Source organism: Staurois parvus, unplaced genomic scaffold (assembly GCF_062004578.1).
Source record: "Staurois parvus isolate SC_StPar_1 unplaced genomic scaffold, SC_StPar_1.0 ptg000380l, whole genome shotgun sequence".
Classification (NCBI taxonomy): domain Eukaryota; kingdom Metazoa; phylum Chordata; class Amphibia; order Anura; family Ranidae; genus Staurois; species Staurois parvus.
This window is the reverse complement of record NW_028318176.1, coordinates 1980979-1996743: the sequence shown is the minus strand read 5'-3', so window position 1 is coordinate 1996743 and position 15765 is coordinate 1980979. Positions and strand designations below refer to the sequence as shown.

General features: G+C 53.3%; 1 protein-coding gene across 1 annotated transcript; it reads right to left on the bottom strand.

The window, feature by feature from the left end:
• Nucleotides 1–1097: 1097 nt before the first annotated feature.
• On the bottom strand, nt 1098–14466 carry LOC149455989 (uncharacterized). The gene is made up of 7 exons (XM_089685606.1): nt 14424–14466; nt 4229–4311; nt 3572–3697; nt 3362–3485; nt 3149–3246; nt 2924–3062; nt 1098–2048 (listed from the first exon to the last, which is right to left on the bottom strand). The coding sequence occupies exons 2-7, from the start codon at nt 4304–4306 to the stop codon at nt 1255–1257; spliced, it is 1359 nt and encodes a 452-aa protein (XP_089541732.1). The 5' UTR covers nt 4307–4311; nt 14424–14466; the 3' UTR covers nt 1098–1254.
• Nucleotides 14467–15765: the final 1299 nt, after the last annotated feature.

Sequence of the window (15765 nt, the reverse complement as noted above, 5' to 3'; positions counted from 1 at the left end):
GTGCAAAGGAGGAGGTTAAGTGGAGGAGACGGGCTGTGTCCGGGTTGTCGAGGTTGACAGGGATGTTGAAATCCCCAAGGATGATAGTGGGTAGCTCAGAGGAGAGGAAGAAGGGTAGCCAGGAGGAGAAGTCTTCCAGGAAGCGGGGTATGGATCCAGGAGGCCGGTATATCACAGCAATCTTTAGGGGGGTTGGGGAGAATAGTCGGACGCAGTGGGCCTCGAAGGAGGAGAAGGATAGGGAGGGGGGGTTTGGGAGGACTCGGAAGGTGCTCAGCGGTGACAGGAGCAGGCCAACCCCACCACCTTTACGACCGTTGGGCCTGGGTGAGTGGGTCCAGGTGAGACCGCCGTAGGAGAGTGCAGCAGGGGAGGTAGAGTCAGTGGGCTGGATCCAGGTTTCTGTAATCGCCAGGAGGTTGAGGGAGCGGGAAACAAAGAGGTCGTGGATGGCGGTAAGCTTGTTGCACACCGATCGGGCGTTCAGGAGTGCACATGAAAACGGGGGGGAGATTTTAGGGAGCAGGGGGACAGATACTAAGTTGCGGGGGTTGCGGCAGGACGTGGAGGCGGGAGGGTTTTGTGCGGGTAAGGGAGGTGGTGGAGGGCCAGGATTCGGGGAGATGTCCCCCGCGGTTATGAGGAGGAGAAGGGTGAGAAAGGTGGCATGGGAGCGGGATGTGCAGGAGCGTGAGAAACTACTAGTGGAGGTGTTGGGGTCAGTGGGAGAGCGGAGTAATAGGAGGAGGTGGTAGGTGCCATAGAGGGGTGAGGGAAGCAGTGAGGGCACAATATACAAATGTTTGGGAGGAGCAGAGGGATATAGTGAATGGATTTTGGGAACAGAGGAGAGGAAAATGAGAAGGAGGAGTGGAAGAGGCATTTTGGGGAGGTGATGAAAGCAATAGTAGGGAGATGATAGCAATGAGGGGTAGATGTACAATTTTTTGGGGTGGAGCAGAGGGGTAAAGAAATGAGATTTGGGAACAGAGGATAGTAGTATGAAGAGGAGAAGAGGGGTGTATTATATAAAAGGTAATGGATACAGACCAGGGGTGCCTAGGCACTGGAAGTGACCTGCTTTTTAGCAGGAGGAATACAAGACAAAATCTTTATTAATGTTTAGAAGAAATGAACATTTCTAGATGTTTTCTATAACAACATATTTTTTTTTAGTTCAGGTCCAAACTTATATTATTTTGGTGGTCTTTTTCTCAATTGTTCTTTGATCTTAAAGGTTCCATCCAAGGCACATCATTGGGCATGCACCCTCTGATGCTTCCTCAGATGAGATCCCTGTTTGAACCTTTTTCCGCACATGGTGCAGCAATAAGGACGCTCCCCGGTGTGACTCCTCTGGTGCCTGACAAGGTCGTCTTTTTGAGTGCAACATTTCCCACACTCTGAGCAGGAATAAGGGCGCTCCCCCGTGTGCAACCTCTGGTGTTTCAGAAGGACCGGCTTCGTCATGAAACTCTTCTCGCACTCTGAACACTGAAAAGGACGCTCCCCTGTGTGAGTTCTCTGGTGCCTAACAAGATATTCTTTCAGCATGAATGATTTATCGCACTCAGAACAGGAAAAAGGACGCTCGCCGGTGTGATATCGAAGGTGCTTTAGAAGCTTCCTTTCATGAGTGAAACACATCCCACACTCTGGACAGCAAAATGGCTTCGTGCCCGCTGGGAGCTTGGAGTGGGCGCCGCGGCCTCCTCTTTCTGGAAAACATCTACCACACTCGGAACACAAGAAGGGCCTCCGACCGGTGTGAAGGCTCTGGTGTCTCGTAAGTTCTTCCTTATTTGTGAAAAATTGCTCACACTCTGAACACGAATGGACCTCCTGACTTGTGAGGACCCTCTGACCATGTGTAGGGAGATGGTGTGACTCAGCAGAAGATTCCTCAAAATTACTGAGATCCGATGGCCTATCCATAGGTCTATGTTGAGTGTTTGGGTTTATTCCTAGAGAATATTGTGCATCGCACTTGTCCTCTGTATGCTCCGGAGATAAAATAAGATGTCTCGCTGACCCTTTCTGGACATCTGCTGGAAAGAAATATTTTAGAATAGTCATGATTTGCAATCAGGAGTCTTGTTGGCTAGTTTAGTAGTCAACGGTTAACAGAGACCGGGCAAAGAATTGACTACAATCATAACACAAATGTAAGTATATAAGAGGTACAATGCACAACAAAACCAGATAATCCATCGAAACACAATCTGATACCATTGTAATATTCAGGAATGGAGATGGACCTTCCATATGGTGTCCAGTATCTCCTCATTTGTTGGGAACATGATGTTATATTGAGGAATGGAGATGGACCTTCCAATGGTGTCCAGTATCTTCTCTTCCTTTGTTGGGAACATGATGTTATATTGAGGAATGGAGATGGACCATCCATATGGTGTCCAGTATCTCCTCCTCATTTGTTGGGACCATGACGTTATATAGAGGAATGGAGATGGACCTTTCATATGGTGTCCAGTATCTCCTCCTCATTTGTTGGGAACATGATGTTATATTGGAGGAATGGAGATGGACCTTTCATATGGTGTCCAGTATCTCCTTATTGGTTGGGGACATGATGTTATATTGAGGAATGGAGATGGATCTTTTAGGTAGGTATCGTACACACTGTGTAGAGACGTATAACACAGATCTACAGACCATAATTTTACTGTTCACATCAATGGATGGCGAACCTTTCAACAATGGCCAAGAAATTAGGGACCTTCAGCTATGTCATACAATATCTAAAATTAATTTTGCACTATTAACATTTCTGCTGTCCTGGTCTATAACATATAAATACGTCCAGTCTTGGTGATTTCATAGTCTGCTGTAACTCTGTCTCTTTTGGTAATTCTGAATATCTTAACCATGGAAAAATAAAATGTTTTTAGTGTTCATTACTCACCTGAGTTGACATCTAGAGACGATTCACCCTCTTCAACTTTTACCATTTTCCCAGTCTCCTCCGTAGACTGCTGATCACCCTTCACATACGTCTCTTCTTCCACTTTAACCTCAGCTTTCATGACACTCAGGACTTCCAGCTACACCCACAAATCAAACATCATCTGACGTTAATGAACACAACATCATTTCATGCAAATTGGAGTCTTTACCCAGGTCCACCTACCTGATGTTGGTGAGGGATGGTGTGACCTTCCTGTGTGGAATCCCGGGAATACAGAGGACGGGGACATCTCTCTGGTGGGTTCCCATGACTGGATCCATCTGTAGGAAACACACACACTGACTGAATCCATTGTTTCTATGTGTTTATCAGATGATGGGGATCTAGGTGGAGCCTCCATACTGCTCTCTCTTTTCCAATAAAGTCTCCTCTTACCCGGTGATGTGAGGGGCAGCTGATCGTCCATCATGACGTCCTTGTAGAGGTCCTTGTGTCCTTCTAAATACTCCCACTCCTCCATGGAGAAATAGACAGTGACACCCTGATACCTTATAGGAACCTGACACACACAATGATACAGTCACCATCCAGACGCATCCCTTGTCTGTTACTGGAGAATGTCCCAGAATTCCCGGCACCACTCACCTCTCCTGTCAGCAGCTCCATCATCTTCTTGGTGACTTCTAGAACCTCTTTGTCATTATTTGTTTTATCGGGAGACCTGTTGGGTTGTACTGGCTCACAAGATGCTTTCTTCACTATTTCATAATTCTGTTAAAAAAGTAAAAGCTATCAAAATGTACACTCCCAGAATCCTCCTCACCTCTCCGGTCAGCTCTGTGTTTTATTAATAGAGATGAGAGTGATGTCATGTGACCTCCCAGAATCCTCCTCACCTCTCTGGTCAGGTCTGTGTGATGTCATGTGACCTCCCAGAATCCTCCTCACCTCTCTGGTCAGGTCTGTGTTTTATTAATAGAGATGAGAGTGATGTCATGTGAGCTCCCAGAATCCTCCTCACCTCTCCGGTCAGGTCTGTGTAATGTCATGTGACCTTCCAGAATCCTCCTCACCTCTCAGGTCAGGTCTGTGTGATGTCATGTGACCTTCCAGAATCCTCCTCACCTCTCCGATCAGGTCTGTGTGATGTCATGTGACCTCCCAGAATCCTCCTCACCTCTCCAGTCAGGTCTGTGTGATGTCACGTGACCTCCCAGAATCCAACTCACCTCTCCAGTCAGGTCTGTGTTTTATTAATAGAGATGAGAGTGATGTCATGTGACCTCCCAGAATCCTCCTCACCTCTCCGGTCAGCAGGTAGATGATCTCCAGGGTGAGGTGTAAAATCCTCTTGGTCATGGGACTGTGATCTTCCTCCATCCTCTCTGCAGACAGATAAAATGTAGACAATTACCCGGAACCTACCCTCGTAGCTTCCATCTCATCTTGTGATTTTGGCTGGACCGCCAATAGATTCCGACTAGTTTATACAAAAGGAGACCTGTTGAACGTGACCACCAGGAGTTGTCGCCTGACTCCTTCTTTCACTAATGTGTAGCCTTATATCAGTTGTCACTGTAGAGTCACATGACCTGTAATTTGGGGTGGCCTGGTGCTATTTGGTCATGTGACTCCCTTCCGGCCACATTATATTTATCCTGTACAGAATCTCCGATGTACCCAACAAGTTTGACTTTGAACAGAGCAGTGCCAAGGAAAAAAAATAACTTGAGAGCTTCATATTTCCATCTACGGGTAGCACCCTCCAAGATTGGTTTGGATGGATTTAGTATGTGTTTGATAGGTACATTTAGTGGCCACATCGTGGTCAGTGTGGTTGTGATTCGGTGAAGCATAGTTGGCAATCAATGTAATCAATGTTGCCATGTTCCGCTAGTCAGGTCTGCTCAGTGTGCTCATCTGCTGCCAGCCTGATAGCTTCCTCTGCATCCAGAAGGCTTGAGAAGGTTCTGGAGGACAGGTTTGGATCTATGCAGATGGCACCATGAATATTGATACAGCCCTTGCCCAGAGAGGCATGCTGGGAGACTGTATATCTTCTGTGAGCACACTGGGCTCTGGGTCTTTTCCTGGAGAGGACCAGTCCAGCCTGGAAGGGGCATGCTGCCCTCCCCGGCAATGCTGCTGCTGTGGTAGGCCTCAGATGGGTGACCTGAGGGCCTGCTAAAAGCTGACTGAAGGGCAGTCTACTGAAGATCTGGTCTGGTATCACGGAGGAAGGCAACCAACTGTCCTTGTGAGTACAGACACCCCTGCAAGGATCTTAGAGACTTTGGGCTGCTAAAAACCCCATCGGGTGCTGGAGAGTCAGCTGTGGGTCTAGCTAAAGGGGACACCGGCCGGTGTCCCGAAGAGCTTTGTCCTTCTAACCTCCTAATTACAGGGACTCTGGTGGCTCACAGAACGAGATTCCCAGTTAATCTACCGCTACTACTACCTTGAAGCTGAAGTTTGCACTTTGCTACAACCATGGACTTTAACCACTTGCAGATATCCAAATGACGGCTTCACTGCGGCCGACCAGTTCTGGGAGGACGTCATATGATGGCAGGCCAGTTCTGGGAGGACGCCATATGATGGCCGGCCAGTTCTGGGAGGACGTCATATGATGGCCGTCCAGTTCTGGGAAGACGTCATATGATGGCTGGACAGTTCTGGGAGGACGTCATATGATGGCCGGCCAGTTCTAGGAGGACGTCATATGATGGCCGGCCAGTTCTAGGAGGACGTCATATGATGGCTGGCAAGTTCTTGGAGGACATCATATGATGGCCGGCGAGTTCCAGGAGGACGTCATATGATGGCCGGCCAGTTCTAGGAGGACGTCATATGATGGCAGGCCAATTCTGGGAGGATGTCATATGATGTCCTCCCAGGACACGCTCTCCTGTGAACCCCCAGCGATCTCCATGATCGCTGTGTCCTACAGACACAGCTGATCATGTGATGTGGTAAAAGACCAATCACAGCGCGGCCTTTTACCACGTGATCAGCCATGTCCAATGACACAGATCACCGGTAACTACAGTTGCCGGTTCTCGGATGCACTTTCCTCGCACTGTCACAGGGTTATCGGAAGTTGTCAGAGGAGGGATTGGCACCGATCATCAGTGCCCTGATGATTGGTGCCCAGCAGTGCCACCCCCCAGTGCCCAGTAGTGCCCACCTGTGCCACCCACCAGTGCCCATCAGTGCAGCCTAGCAGTGCCACCTATCAGTGCCACCTGTCAGTGCCATCAGTGCTGCCTCATCAGTGCCAGCTCATCAGTGCTGCCTATCAGTGCCCACCCATGCTGCCTATCTGTACCCATCAGTGCTGCCTATCAGTGCCCATCCGTGCCCATCAGTGCTGCCTATCAGTGCCCATTCATGCCACTTATCAGTGCCTATCTGTGCCACCTATCCGTGCACATCTGTGCCACCTATCTGTGCCTATCAGTGCCGTCTATCAGTGCCCATCCATGCCCATCCATGCCACCTATCCATACTCATCAGTGTCGCCTAATAGTGCCTGTCAGTGCCGCCTCATCAACACACATCAGTGAAGGAAAGAAATGACCTGTTTGTAAACTTTTATAATAGAAACAAAGAAAAACTTTTTTTTTTTCAAATTTTTTGCTCTTTGTTTATAGCGCTAAAAATAAACCCCCAGCGGGAAGAAAATACCACCAAAAGTGTGGAAAAAGTTATAAAAAGTTCATATGGGTACAGTGTTGCGAAAATACCACCAAAAGTGTGGAAAAAATTATAAAAAGTTCATACGGGTACAGTGTTGCATGACCGCACAATTGTCATTCAAGTGCGCCAGCACTGAAAGCTGAGAATTGACCTGGGCAGGAAGGGGGTAGAAGTGCTCGGTAGGCAGGAAGGGGGTAAAAGTGCCCGGTAGGCAGGAAGGGGGTAGAAGTGCCCGGTAGGCAGGAAGGGGGTAGAAGTGCCCTGTAGGCAGGAAGGGGGTAGAAGTGCCCGGTGGGCAGGGAGGGGGTAGAAGTGTCCTGTAGGCAGGAAGGGGGTGACAGTGCCCTGAAAGCAGGAAGGGGGTAGAAGTGCCCGGTAGGCAGGAAGGGGGTAGAAGTGCCAGATAGGCAGGAAGGGGGTAGAAGTGTCCTGTAGGCAGGAAGGGGGCAGAAGTGCCAGGTAGGCAGAAAGGAGGTAGAAGTGCCCGGTAGGCAGGAAGGGGGTAGAAGTGCCCGGTAGGCAGGAAGGGGGTAGAAGTGCCTGGTAGGCAGGAAGGGGGTAGAAGTGTCCAATAGGCAGGAAGGGGGTAGAAGTGTACTGTAGGCAGAAAGGGGGTAGAAGTGCCCGGTAGGCAGAAAGGGGGTAGAAGTGCCCGGTAGGCAGGAAGGGGGCAGAAGTGCCAGGTAGGCAGGAAGGTGGTAGAAGTGTCCGGTAAGCAGGAAGGGGGTAGAAGTTTCCGGGAGGCAGGAAGGGGGTAGAAGTGTTTGATAGGCAGGAAGGAGGTAGAAGTGCCCAGTAGGCAGGAAGGGGGTAGAAGTGCCCGGTAGGCAGGAAGGGGGTTGAAGTGCCCATTAGGCAGAAAGGAGGTAGAAGTGTCCAGTAGGCAGGAAGGGGGTAGAAGTGCCCGGTAGGCAGGAAGGGGGTAGAAGTGCCCGGTAGGCAGGAAGGGGGTCTAAGTGCTAGGTAGGCAGGAAGGGGTTAAAAGTGCCCTGTAGGCAGGAAGGAGGTAGAAGTGCCCGGTAGGCAGGAAGGAGGTAGAAGTGCCCGGTAGGCAGGAAGGGGGTCTAAGTGCTAGGTAGGCAGGAAGGGGGTAAAAGTGCCCTGTAGGCAGGAAGGAGGTAGAAGTGCCCGGTAGGCAGGAAGGAGGTAGAAGTGCCCGGTAGGCAGGAAGGGGGTAAAAGTGCCCTGTAGGCAGGAAGGAGGTAGAAGTGCCCGGTAGGCAGGAAGGAGGTAGAAGTGCCCGGTAGGCAGGAAGGGGGTAAAAGTGCCCTGTAGGCAGGAAGGAGGTAGAAGTGCCCGGTAGGCAGGAAGGAGGTAGAAGTGTCCAATAGGCAGGAAGGGGGTAGAATTGTCCGGTAGGCAGGAAGGGGGCAGCAGTGCCAGGTAGGCAGGAAGGAGGTAGAAGTGCCCGGTATGCAGGAAGGGGGTAGAAGTGTCCGGTAGGCAGGAAGGAGGTAGAAGTGCCCGGTAGGCAGGAAGGGGGTAAAAGTGCCCTGTAGGCAGGAAGGAGGTAGAAGTGCCCGGTAGGCAGGAAGGGGATAGAAGTGTCCGGTAGGCAGGAAGGGGGTAGAAGTGCCCGGTAGGCAGGAAGGGGGCAGAAGTGCCAGGTAGGCAGGAAGGAGGTAGAAGTGCCCGGTATGCAGGAAGGGGGTAGAAGTGTCCGGTAGGCAGGAAGGAGGTAGAAGTGTCCTGTAGGCAGGAAGGGGGTAGAAGTGCCCGGTATGCAGGAAGGGGGTAGAAGTCCCAGTAGGCAGGAAGGGGGTAGAAGTGCCTGAGGGGGCAGGAAGGGGGTGACAGTGCCTGGTAGGCAGGAAGGAGGTAGAAGTGCCCAGTAGGCAGGAAGGGGGTAGAAGTGCCCGGTAGGCAGGAAGGGGGTAGAAGTGTCCGGTAGGCAGGAAGGGGTAGAAGTGTCCTGTAGACAGGAAGGGGGTAGAAGTGCCCGGTATGCAGGAAGGGGGTAGAAGTCCCAGTAGGCAGGAAGGGGGTAGAAGTGCCTGAGGGGGCAGGAAGGGGGTGACAGTGCCTGGTAGGCAGGAAGGAGGTAGAAGTGCCCAGTAGGCAGGAAGGGGGTAGAAGTGCCCGGTAGGCAGGAAGGGGGTAGAAGTGCCCATTAGGCAGAAAGGAGGTAGAAGAGCCCGGTGGGCAGGAAGGGGGTAGAAGTGCCCGGTAGGCAGGAAAGGGGTAGAAGTGCCCTGTAGGCAGGAAGGGGGTAGAAGTGCCCAGTAGGCAGGAAGGGGGTAGAAGTGCCCTGTAGGCAGGAAGGAGGTAGAAGTGCCCGGTAGGCAGGAAGGGGGTAGAAGTGTCCGGTAGGCAGGAAGGGGGTAGAAGTGCCCGGTAGGCAGGAAGGGGGTAGAAGTGTCCGGTAAGCAGGAAGGGGGAAGAAGTGCCCGGTAGGCAGGAAGGGGGTAGAAGTGTCCAATAGGCAGGAAGGGGGTAGAAGTGTCCGGTAGGCAGAAAGGAGGTAGAAGTGCCCGGTAGGCAGGAAGGGGATAGAAGTGTCCGGTAGGCAGGAAGGGGGTAGAAGTGCCCGGTAGGCAGGAAGGGGGCAGAAGTGCCAGGTAGGCAGGAAGGAGGTAGAAGTGCCCGGTAGGCAGGAAGGGGGTAGAAGTGCCCGGTATGCAGGAAGGGGGTAGAAGTCCCAGTAGGCAGGAAGGGGGTAGAAGTGCCTGAGGGGGCAGGAAGGGCGTGACAGTGCCCGGTAGGCAGGATGGAGGTAGAAGTGCCCAGTAGGCAGGAAGGGGGTAGAAGTGCCCGGTAGGCAGGAAGGGGGTTGAAGTGCCCATTAGGCAGAAAGGAGGTAGAAGTGCCCGGTGGGCAGGAAGGGGGTAGAAGTGCCCGGTAGGCAGGAAGGGGGTTGAAGTGCCCATTAGGCAGAAAGGAGGTAGAAGTGCCCTGTAGGCAGGAAGGGGGTAGAAGTGCCCAGTAGGCAGGAAGTGGGTAGAAGTGCCCTGTAGGCAGGAAGGAGGTAGAAGTGCCCGGTAGGCAGGAAGGGGGTAGAAGTGTCCGGTAGGCAGGAAGGGGGTAGAAGTGCCCGGTAGGCAGGAAGGGGGTAGAAGTGTCCGGTAAGCAGGAAGGGGGTAGAAGTGCCCGGTAGGCAGGAAGGGGGTAGAAGTGTCCAATAGGCAGAAAGGGGGTAGAAGTGTCCGGTAGGCAGGAAGGAGGTAGAAGTGCCCGGTAGGCAGGAAGGGGGTAGAAGTGTCCGGTAGGCAGGAAGGGGGTAGAAGTGTCCTGTAGACAGGAAGGGGGTAGAAGTGCCCGGTATGCAGGAAGGGGGTAGAAGTCCCAGTAGGCAGGAAGGGGGTAGAAGTGCCTGAGGGGGCAGGAAGGGGATGACAGTGCCTGGTAGGCAGGAAGGAGGTAGAAGTGCCCAGTAGGCAGGAAGGGGGTAGAAGTGCCCGGTAGGCAGGAAGGGGGTTAAAGTGCCCATTAGGCAGAAAGGAGGTAGAAGAGCCCGGTGGGCAGGAAGGGGGTAGAAGTGCCCTGTAGGCAGGAAGGGGGTAGAAGTGCCCAGTAGGCAGGAAGGAGGTAGAAGTGCCCGGTAGGCAGGAAGGGGGTAGAAGTGTCCGGTAGGCAGGAAGGGGGTAGAAGTGCCCGGTAGGCAGGAAGGGGGTAGAAGTGTCCGGTAAGCAGGAAGGGGGTAGAAGTGCCCGGTAGGCAGGAAGGGGGTAGACGTGTCCAATAGGCAGGAAGGGGGTAGAAGTGTCCGGTAGGCAGAAAGGAGGTAGAAGTGCCCGGTAGGCAGGAAGGGGATAGAAGTGTCCAGTAGGCAGGAAGGGGGTAGAAGTGCCCGGTAGGCAGGAAGGGGGCAGAAGTGCCAGGTAGGCAGGAAGGAGGTAGAAGTGCCCGGTAGGCAGGAAGGGGGTAGAAGTGTCCGGTAGGCAGGAAGGGGGTAGAAGTGCCCGGTATGCAGGAAGGGGGTAGAAGTCCCAGTAGGCAGGAAGGGGGTAGAAGTGCCTGAGGGGGCAGGAAGGGGGTGACAGTGCCCGGTAGGCAGGAAGGAGGTAGAAGTGCCCAGTAGGCAGGAAGGGGGTAGAAGTGCCCGGTAGGCAGGAAGGGGGTTGAAGTGCCCATTAGGCAGAAAGGAGGTAGAAGTGCCCGGTGGGCAGGAAGGGGGTAGAAGTGCCCGGTAGGCAGGAAGGGGGTTGAAGTGCCCATTAGGCAGAAAGGAGGTAGAAGTGCCCTGTAGGCAGGAAGGGGGTAGAAGTGCCCAGTAGGCAGGAAGTGGGTAGAAGTGCCCTGTAGGCAGGAAGGAGGTAGAAGTGCCCGGTAGGCAGGAAGGGGGTAGAAGTGTCCGGTAGGCAGGAAGGGGGTAGAAGTGCTCGGTAGGCAGGAAGGGGGTAGAAGTGTCCGGTAAGCAGGAAGGGGGTAGAAGTGCCCGGTAGGCAGGAAGGGGGTAGAAGTGTCCAATAGGCAGAAAGGGGGTAGAAGTGTCCGGTAGGCAGGAAGGAGGTAGAAGTGCCCGGTAGGCAGGAAGGGGGTAGAAGTGTCCGGTAGGCAGGAAGGGGGTAGAAGTGTCCTGTAGACAGGAAGGGGGTAGAAGTGCCCGGTATGCAGGAAGGGGGTAGAAGTCCCAGTAGGCAGGAAGGGGGTAGAAGTGCCTGAGGGGGCAGGAAGGGGATGACAGTGCCTGGTAGGCAGGAAGGAGGTAGAAGTGCCCAGTAGGCAGGAAGGGGGTAGAAGTGCCCGGTAGGCAGGAAGGGGGTTAAAGTGCCCATTAGGCAGAAAGGAGGTAGAAGAGCCCGGTGGGCAGGAAGGGGGTAGAAGTGCCCTGTAGGCAGGAAGGGGGTAGAAGTGCCCAGTAGGCAGGAAGGAGGTAGAAGTGCCCGGTAGGCAGGAAGGGGGTAGAAGTGTCCGGTAGGCAGGAAGGGGGTAGAAGTGCCCGGTAGGCAGGAAGGGGGTAGAAGTGTCCGTTAAGCAGGAAGGGGGTAGAAGTGCCCGGTAGGCAGGAAGGGGGTAGACGTGTCCAATAGGCAGGAAGGGGGTAGAAGTGTCCGGTAGGCAGAAAGGAGGTAGAAGTGCCCGGTAGGCAGGAAGGGGATAGAAGTGTCCAGTAGGCAGGAAGGGGGTAGAAGTGCCCGGTAGGCAGGAAGGGGGCAGAAGTGCCAGGTAGGCAGGAAGGAGGTAGAAGTGCCCGGTAGGCAGGAAGGGGGTAGAAGTGTCCGGTAGGCAGGAAGGGGGTAGAAGTGCCCGGTATGCAGGAAGGGGGTAGAAGTCCCAGTAGGCAGGAAGGGGGTAGAAGTGCCTGAGGGGGCAGGAAGGGGGTGACAGTGCCCGGTAGGCAGGAAGGAGGTAGAAGTGCCCAGTAGGCAGGAAGGGGGTAGAAGTGCCCGGTAGGCAGGAAGGGGGTTGAAGTGCCCATTAGGCAGAAAGGAGGTAGAAGTGCCCGGTGGGCAGGAAGGGGGTAGAAGTGCCCGGTAGGCAGGAAGGGGGTTGAAGTGCCCATTAGGCAGAAAGGAGGTAGAAGTGCCCTGTAGGCAGGAAGGGGGTAGAAGTGCCCAGTAGGCAGGAAGTGGGTAGAAGTGCCCTGTAGGCAGGAAGGAGGTAGAAGTGCCTGGTAGGCAGGAAGGGGATAGAAGTGTCCTGTAGGCAGGAAGGGGGTAGAAGTGCCCAGTAGGCAGGAAGGGGGTAGAAGTGTCCGGTAAGCAGGAAGGGGGTAGAAGTGCCCGGTAGGCAGGAAGGGGGTAAAAGTGTCCAATAGGCAGGAAGGGGGTAGAAGTGTCCGGTAGGCAGAAAGGAGGTAGAAGTGCCCGGTAGGCAGGAAGGAGATAGAAGTGTCCAGTAGGCAGGAAGGGGGTAGAAGTGCCCGGCAGGCAGGAAGGGGGCAGAAGTGCCAGGTAGGCAGGAAGGAGGTAGAAGTGCCCGGTAGGCAGGAAGGGGGTAGAAGTCCCAGTAGGCAGGAAGGGGGTAGAAGTGCCTGAGGGGGCAGGAAGGGGGTGACAGTGCCCGGTAGGCAGGAAGGAGGTAGAAGTGCCCAGTAGGCAGGAAGGGGGTAGAAGTGCCCGGTAGGCAGGAAGGGGGTTGAAGTGCCCAGTAGGCAGAAAGGAGGTAGAAGTGCCCGGTGGGCAGGAAGGGGGTAGAAGTGTCCGGTAGGCAGGAAGGGGGTAGAAGTGCCCGGTAGGCAGGAAGGGGGTAGAGGTGTCCGGTAAGCAGGAAGGGGGTAGAAGTGCCCGGTAGGCAGGAAGGGGGTAGAAGTGTCCAATAGGCAGGAAGGGGGTAGAAGTGTCCGGTAGGCAGAAAGGAGGTAGAAGTGCCCGGTAGGCAGGAAGGGGATAGAAGTGTCCAGTAGGCAGGAAGGGGGTAGAAGTGCCCGGTAGGCAGGAAGGGGGCAGAAGTGCCAGGTAGGCAGGAAGGAGGTAGAAGTGCCCGGTAGGCAGGAAGGGGGTAGAAGTGTCCGGTAGGCAGGAAGGGGGTAGAAATGCCCGGTATGCAGGAAGGGGGTAGAAGTCCCAGTAGGCAGGAAGGGGGTAGAAGTGCCTGAGGGGGCAGGAAGGGGGTGACAGTGCCCGGTAGGCAGGAAGGAGGTAGAAGTGCCCAGTAGGCAGGAAGGGGGTAGAAGTGCCCGGTAGGCAGGAAGGGGGTTGAAGTGCCCATTAGGCAGAAAGGAGGTAGAAGTGCCCGGTGGGCAGGAAGGGGGTAGAAGTGTCCGGTAGGCAGGAAGGGGGTAGAAGTGCCCGGTAGGCAGGAAGGGGGTAGAAGTGCCCGGTAGGCAGGAAGGGGGTAGAAGTGTCCAATAGGCAGGAAGGGGGTAGAAGTGTCCGGTAGGCAGAAAGGAGGTAGAAGTGCCCGGTAGGCAGGAAGGAGATAAAAGTGTCCAGTTGGCAGGAAGGGGGTAGAAGTGCCCGGTAGGCAGGAAGGGGGCAGAAGTGCCAGGTAGGCAGAAAGGAGGTAGAAGTGCCCGGTAGGCAGGAAGGGGGTAGAAGTCCCAGTAGGCAGGAAGGGGGTAGAAGTGCCTGAGGGGGCAGGAAGGGGGTGACAGTGCCCGGTAGGCAGGAAGGAGGTAGAAGTGCCCAGTAGGCAGGAAGGGGGTAGAAGTGCCCAGTAGGCAGGAAGGGGGTTGAAGTGCCCATTAGGCAGAAAGGAGGTAGAAGTGCCCGGTGGACAGGAAGGGGGGTAGAAGTGCCCGGTAGGCAGGAAGGGGGTAGAAGTGCCCTGTAGGCAGGAAGGGGGTAGAAGTGCCCGGTAGGCAGAAAGGGGGTAGAAGTGCCCTGTAGGCAGGAAGGAGGTAGAAGTGCCCGGTAGGCAGGAAGGGGGTAGAAGTGTCCGGTAGGCAGGAAGGGGGTAGAAGTGCCCGGTAGGCAGGAAGGGGGTAGAAGTGCCCTGTAGGCAGGAAGGGGGTTGAAGTGCCCGGTAGGCAGGAAGGGGGTAGAAGTGCCCGGTAGGCGAGGGATTAATATAGCATCTTCTGAAGTCCTCAGATTCTCGGTTTTGGAATATCCCACCTAATTCCCTCAAGCCATCCAAGTCCTCCAAACATAAAGACAACGAAAACGACATCCCTAGACTGGTCATTGAAGAAACAAGTGGAGCCCATGTGCCTGGAAGGGATGGTGGGAAACGTGGACAGTCTACGGGAGTAGTCCTACCAATGGAACCATGCAATCTCTCACCATCAGATCTACCACTGATAATGTCATCAGACCTGCCCATATATCTATGTATCTGGATTGTGTCAGGCCAATATACAGTGTATATATATATATATATATATATATATATATATTGTCACCCAATATACCCCAAGATCATCCATAGAAGAATATATCGTCCAAGAACTCCATACGGTTAGACTTCACATTACCTCCTCTGCTGCCACTTCCAATAATGCCTCCTCCCGACTCTCCTCCCACCCGGAACTATTTGTACCTGACATCACTTCCTGTCTGGATATCACACTTGGAATCATCGTGGAGAATGGAAGGAACTGCATCCCTCACCAACCTCCACAACTACACATCAACGTTACACCTTGAATCAAACGGAGTCCCAAAATAACTGGAAAATATAAATTGGAAGGTGGAAATAAAGGAAGGTCACCGCTGGGGTTTTTTGTTTTAATAAGCTCTATTAACAGTTTTCATGATAAAGAATAAACGTAGGAACGCATCACCCCCATCCACCTCTACAAGAATATCAGATGGAGATACGATAAACGATCAACGGGTTCTTGGGTTTTTTTGATGAGGGTTGTAACCCATGAACCCATGTCAGGTTGATTTTTTTGTGCCATTTCTCCACGATGTTCAGCTCCCGCCGAGCAGGTCAATGTTTAGGTGTTCATCTCAAAGACTAAACACAAGCCCATCCCTACTATTGTGTAACACGGCAGTATCCACCACAAGCCCATCCCTACTATTGAGTAACACGGCAGTATCCACCACAAGCCCATTCCTACTATTGAGTAACATAGCAGGACATCTATACCATCTAGTTAGTAATTCCTCTCGTGCTGTATTCCAATGTGCTGTCTCTGCCCTACGCAGTCGTGTCTCTATCTAAATTTAGTAGGTGTTACTCCTCGGCTGTAACCAGCCTGAGAAGACGTTCCCCTTTCTTGGTTCTGTAGGTTTTCCTTGGTAGGGATGCTGGCGGTGACCACTATTGAGGAAGTGAAGTGATGGAACTTAGAAGATGGCACTGGCCTCAGCGGGCAGGAGGGTGGCGAAGCCTGCTAGAGTCAGCCTGGTGAGCAAACTCCTTCTAGGGATTTTAGCAGTTCCTGCTACTTTATGGGACTTGTAAGGGGGATTTCGGGTTCAATGGGGTGTAGACTGGGGAGTTGACTTGATATGAACTCTACAAGATGAATGGAGGCAACCAAAACCACCAAGTGGGTAAGAATAGCTCCAGGATATATTGTTGGTAGATTTTACTGTTGGAGCCACCAGGCCTTATGAGGAGCCAATGGTTGACTCAATCCATCCAAATTTATCACAAATATCCTTTATGAAAAGAAATACTAGTGGTGGTGACCACTAACGAGGAAGTGAAGTGATGACAGCATTGGCTTCAGCAGGCAGGAGGGTGGCAAAGCCTGCTAGAGTCAACCTGGTGAGCAAACTCCTTCTAGGGATTTTAGCAGTTCCTGCTACTTTATGGGACTTGTAAGGGGGATTTCAGGTTCAATGGGGTGTAGAGTGGGG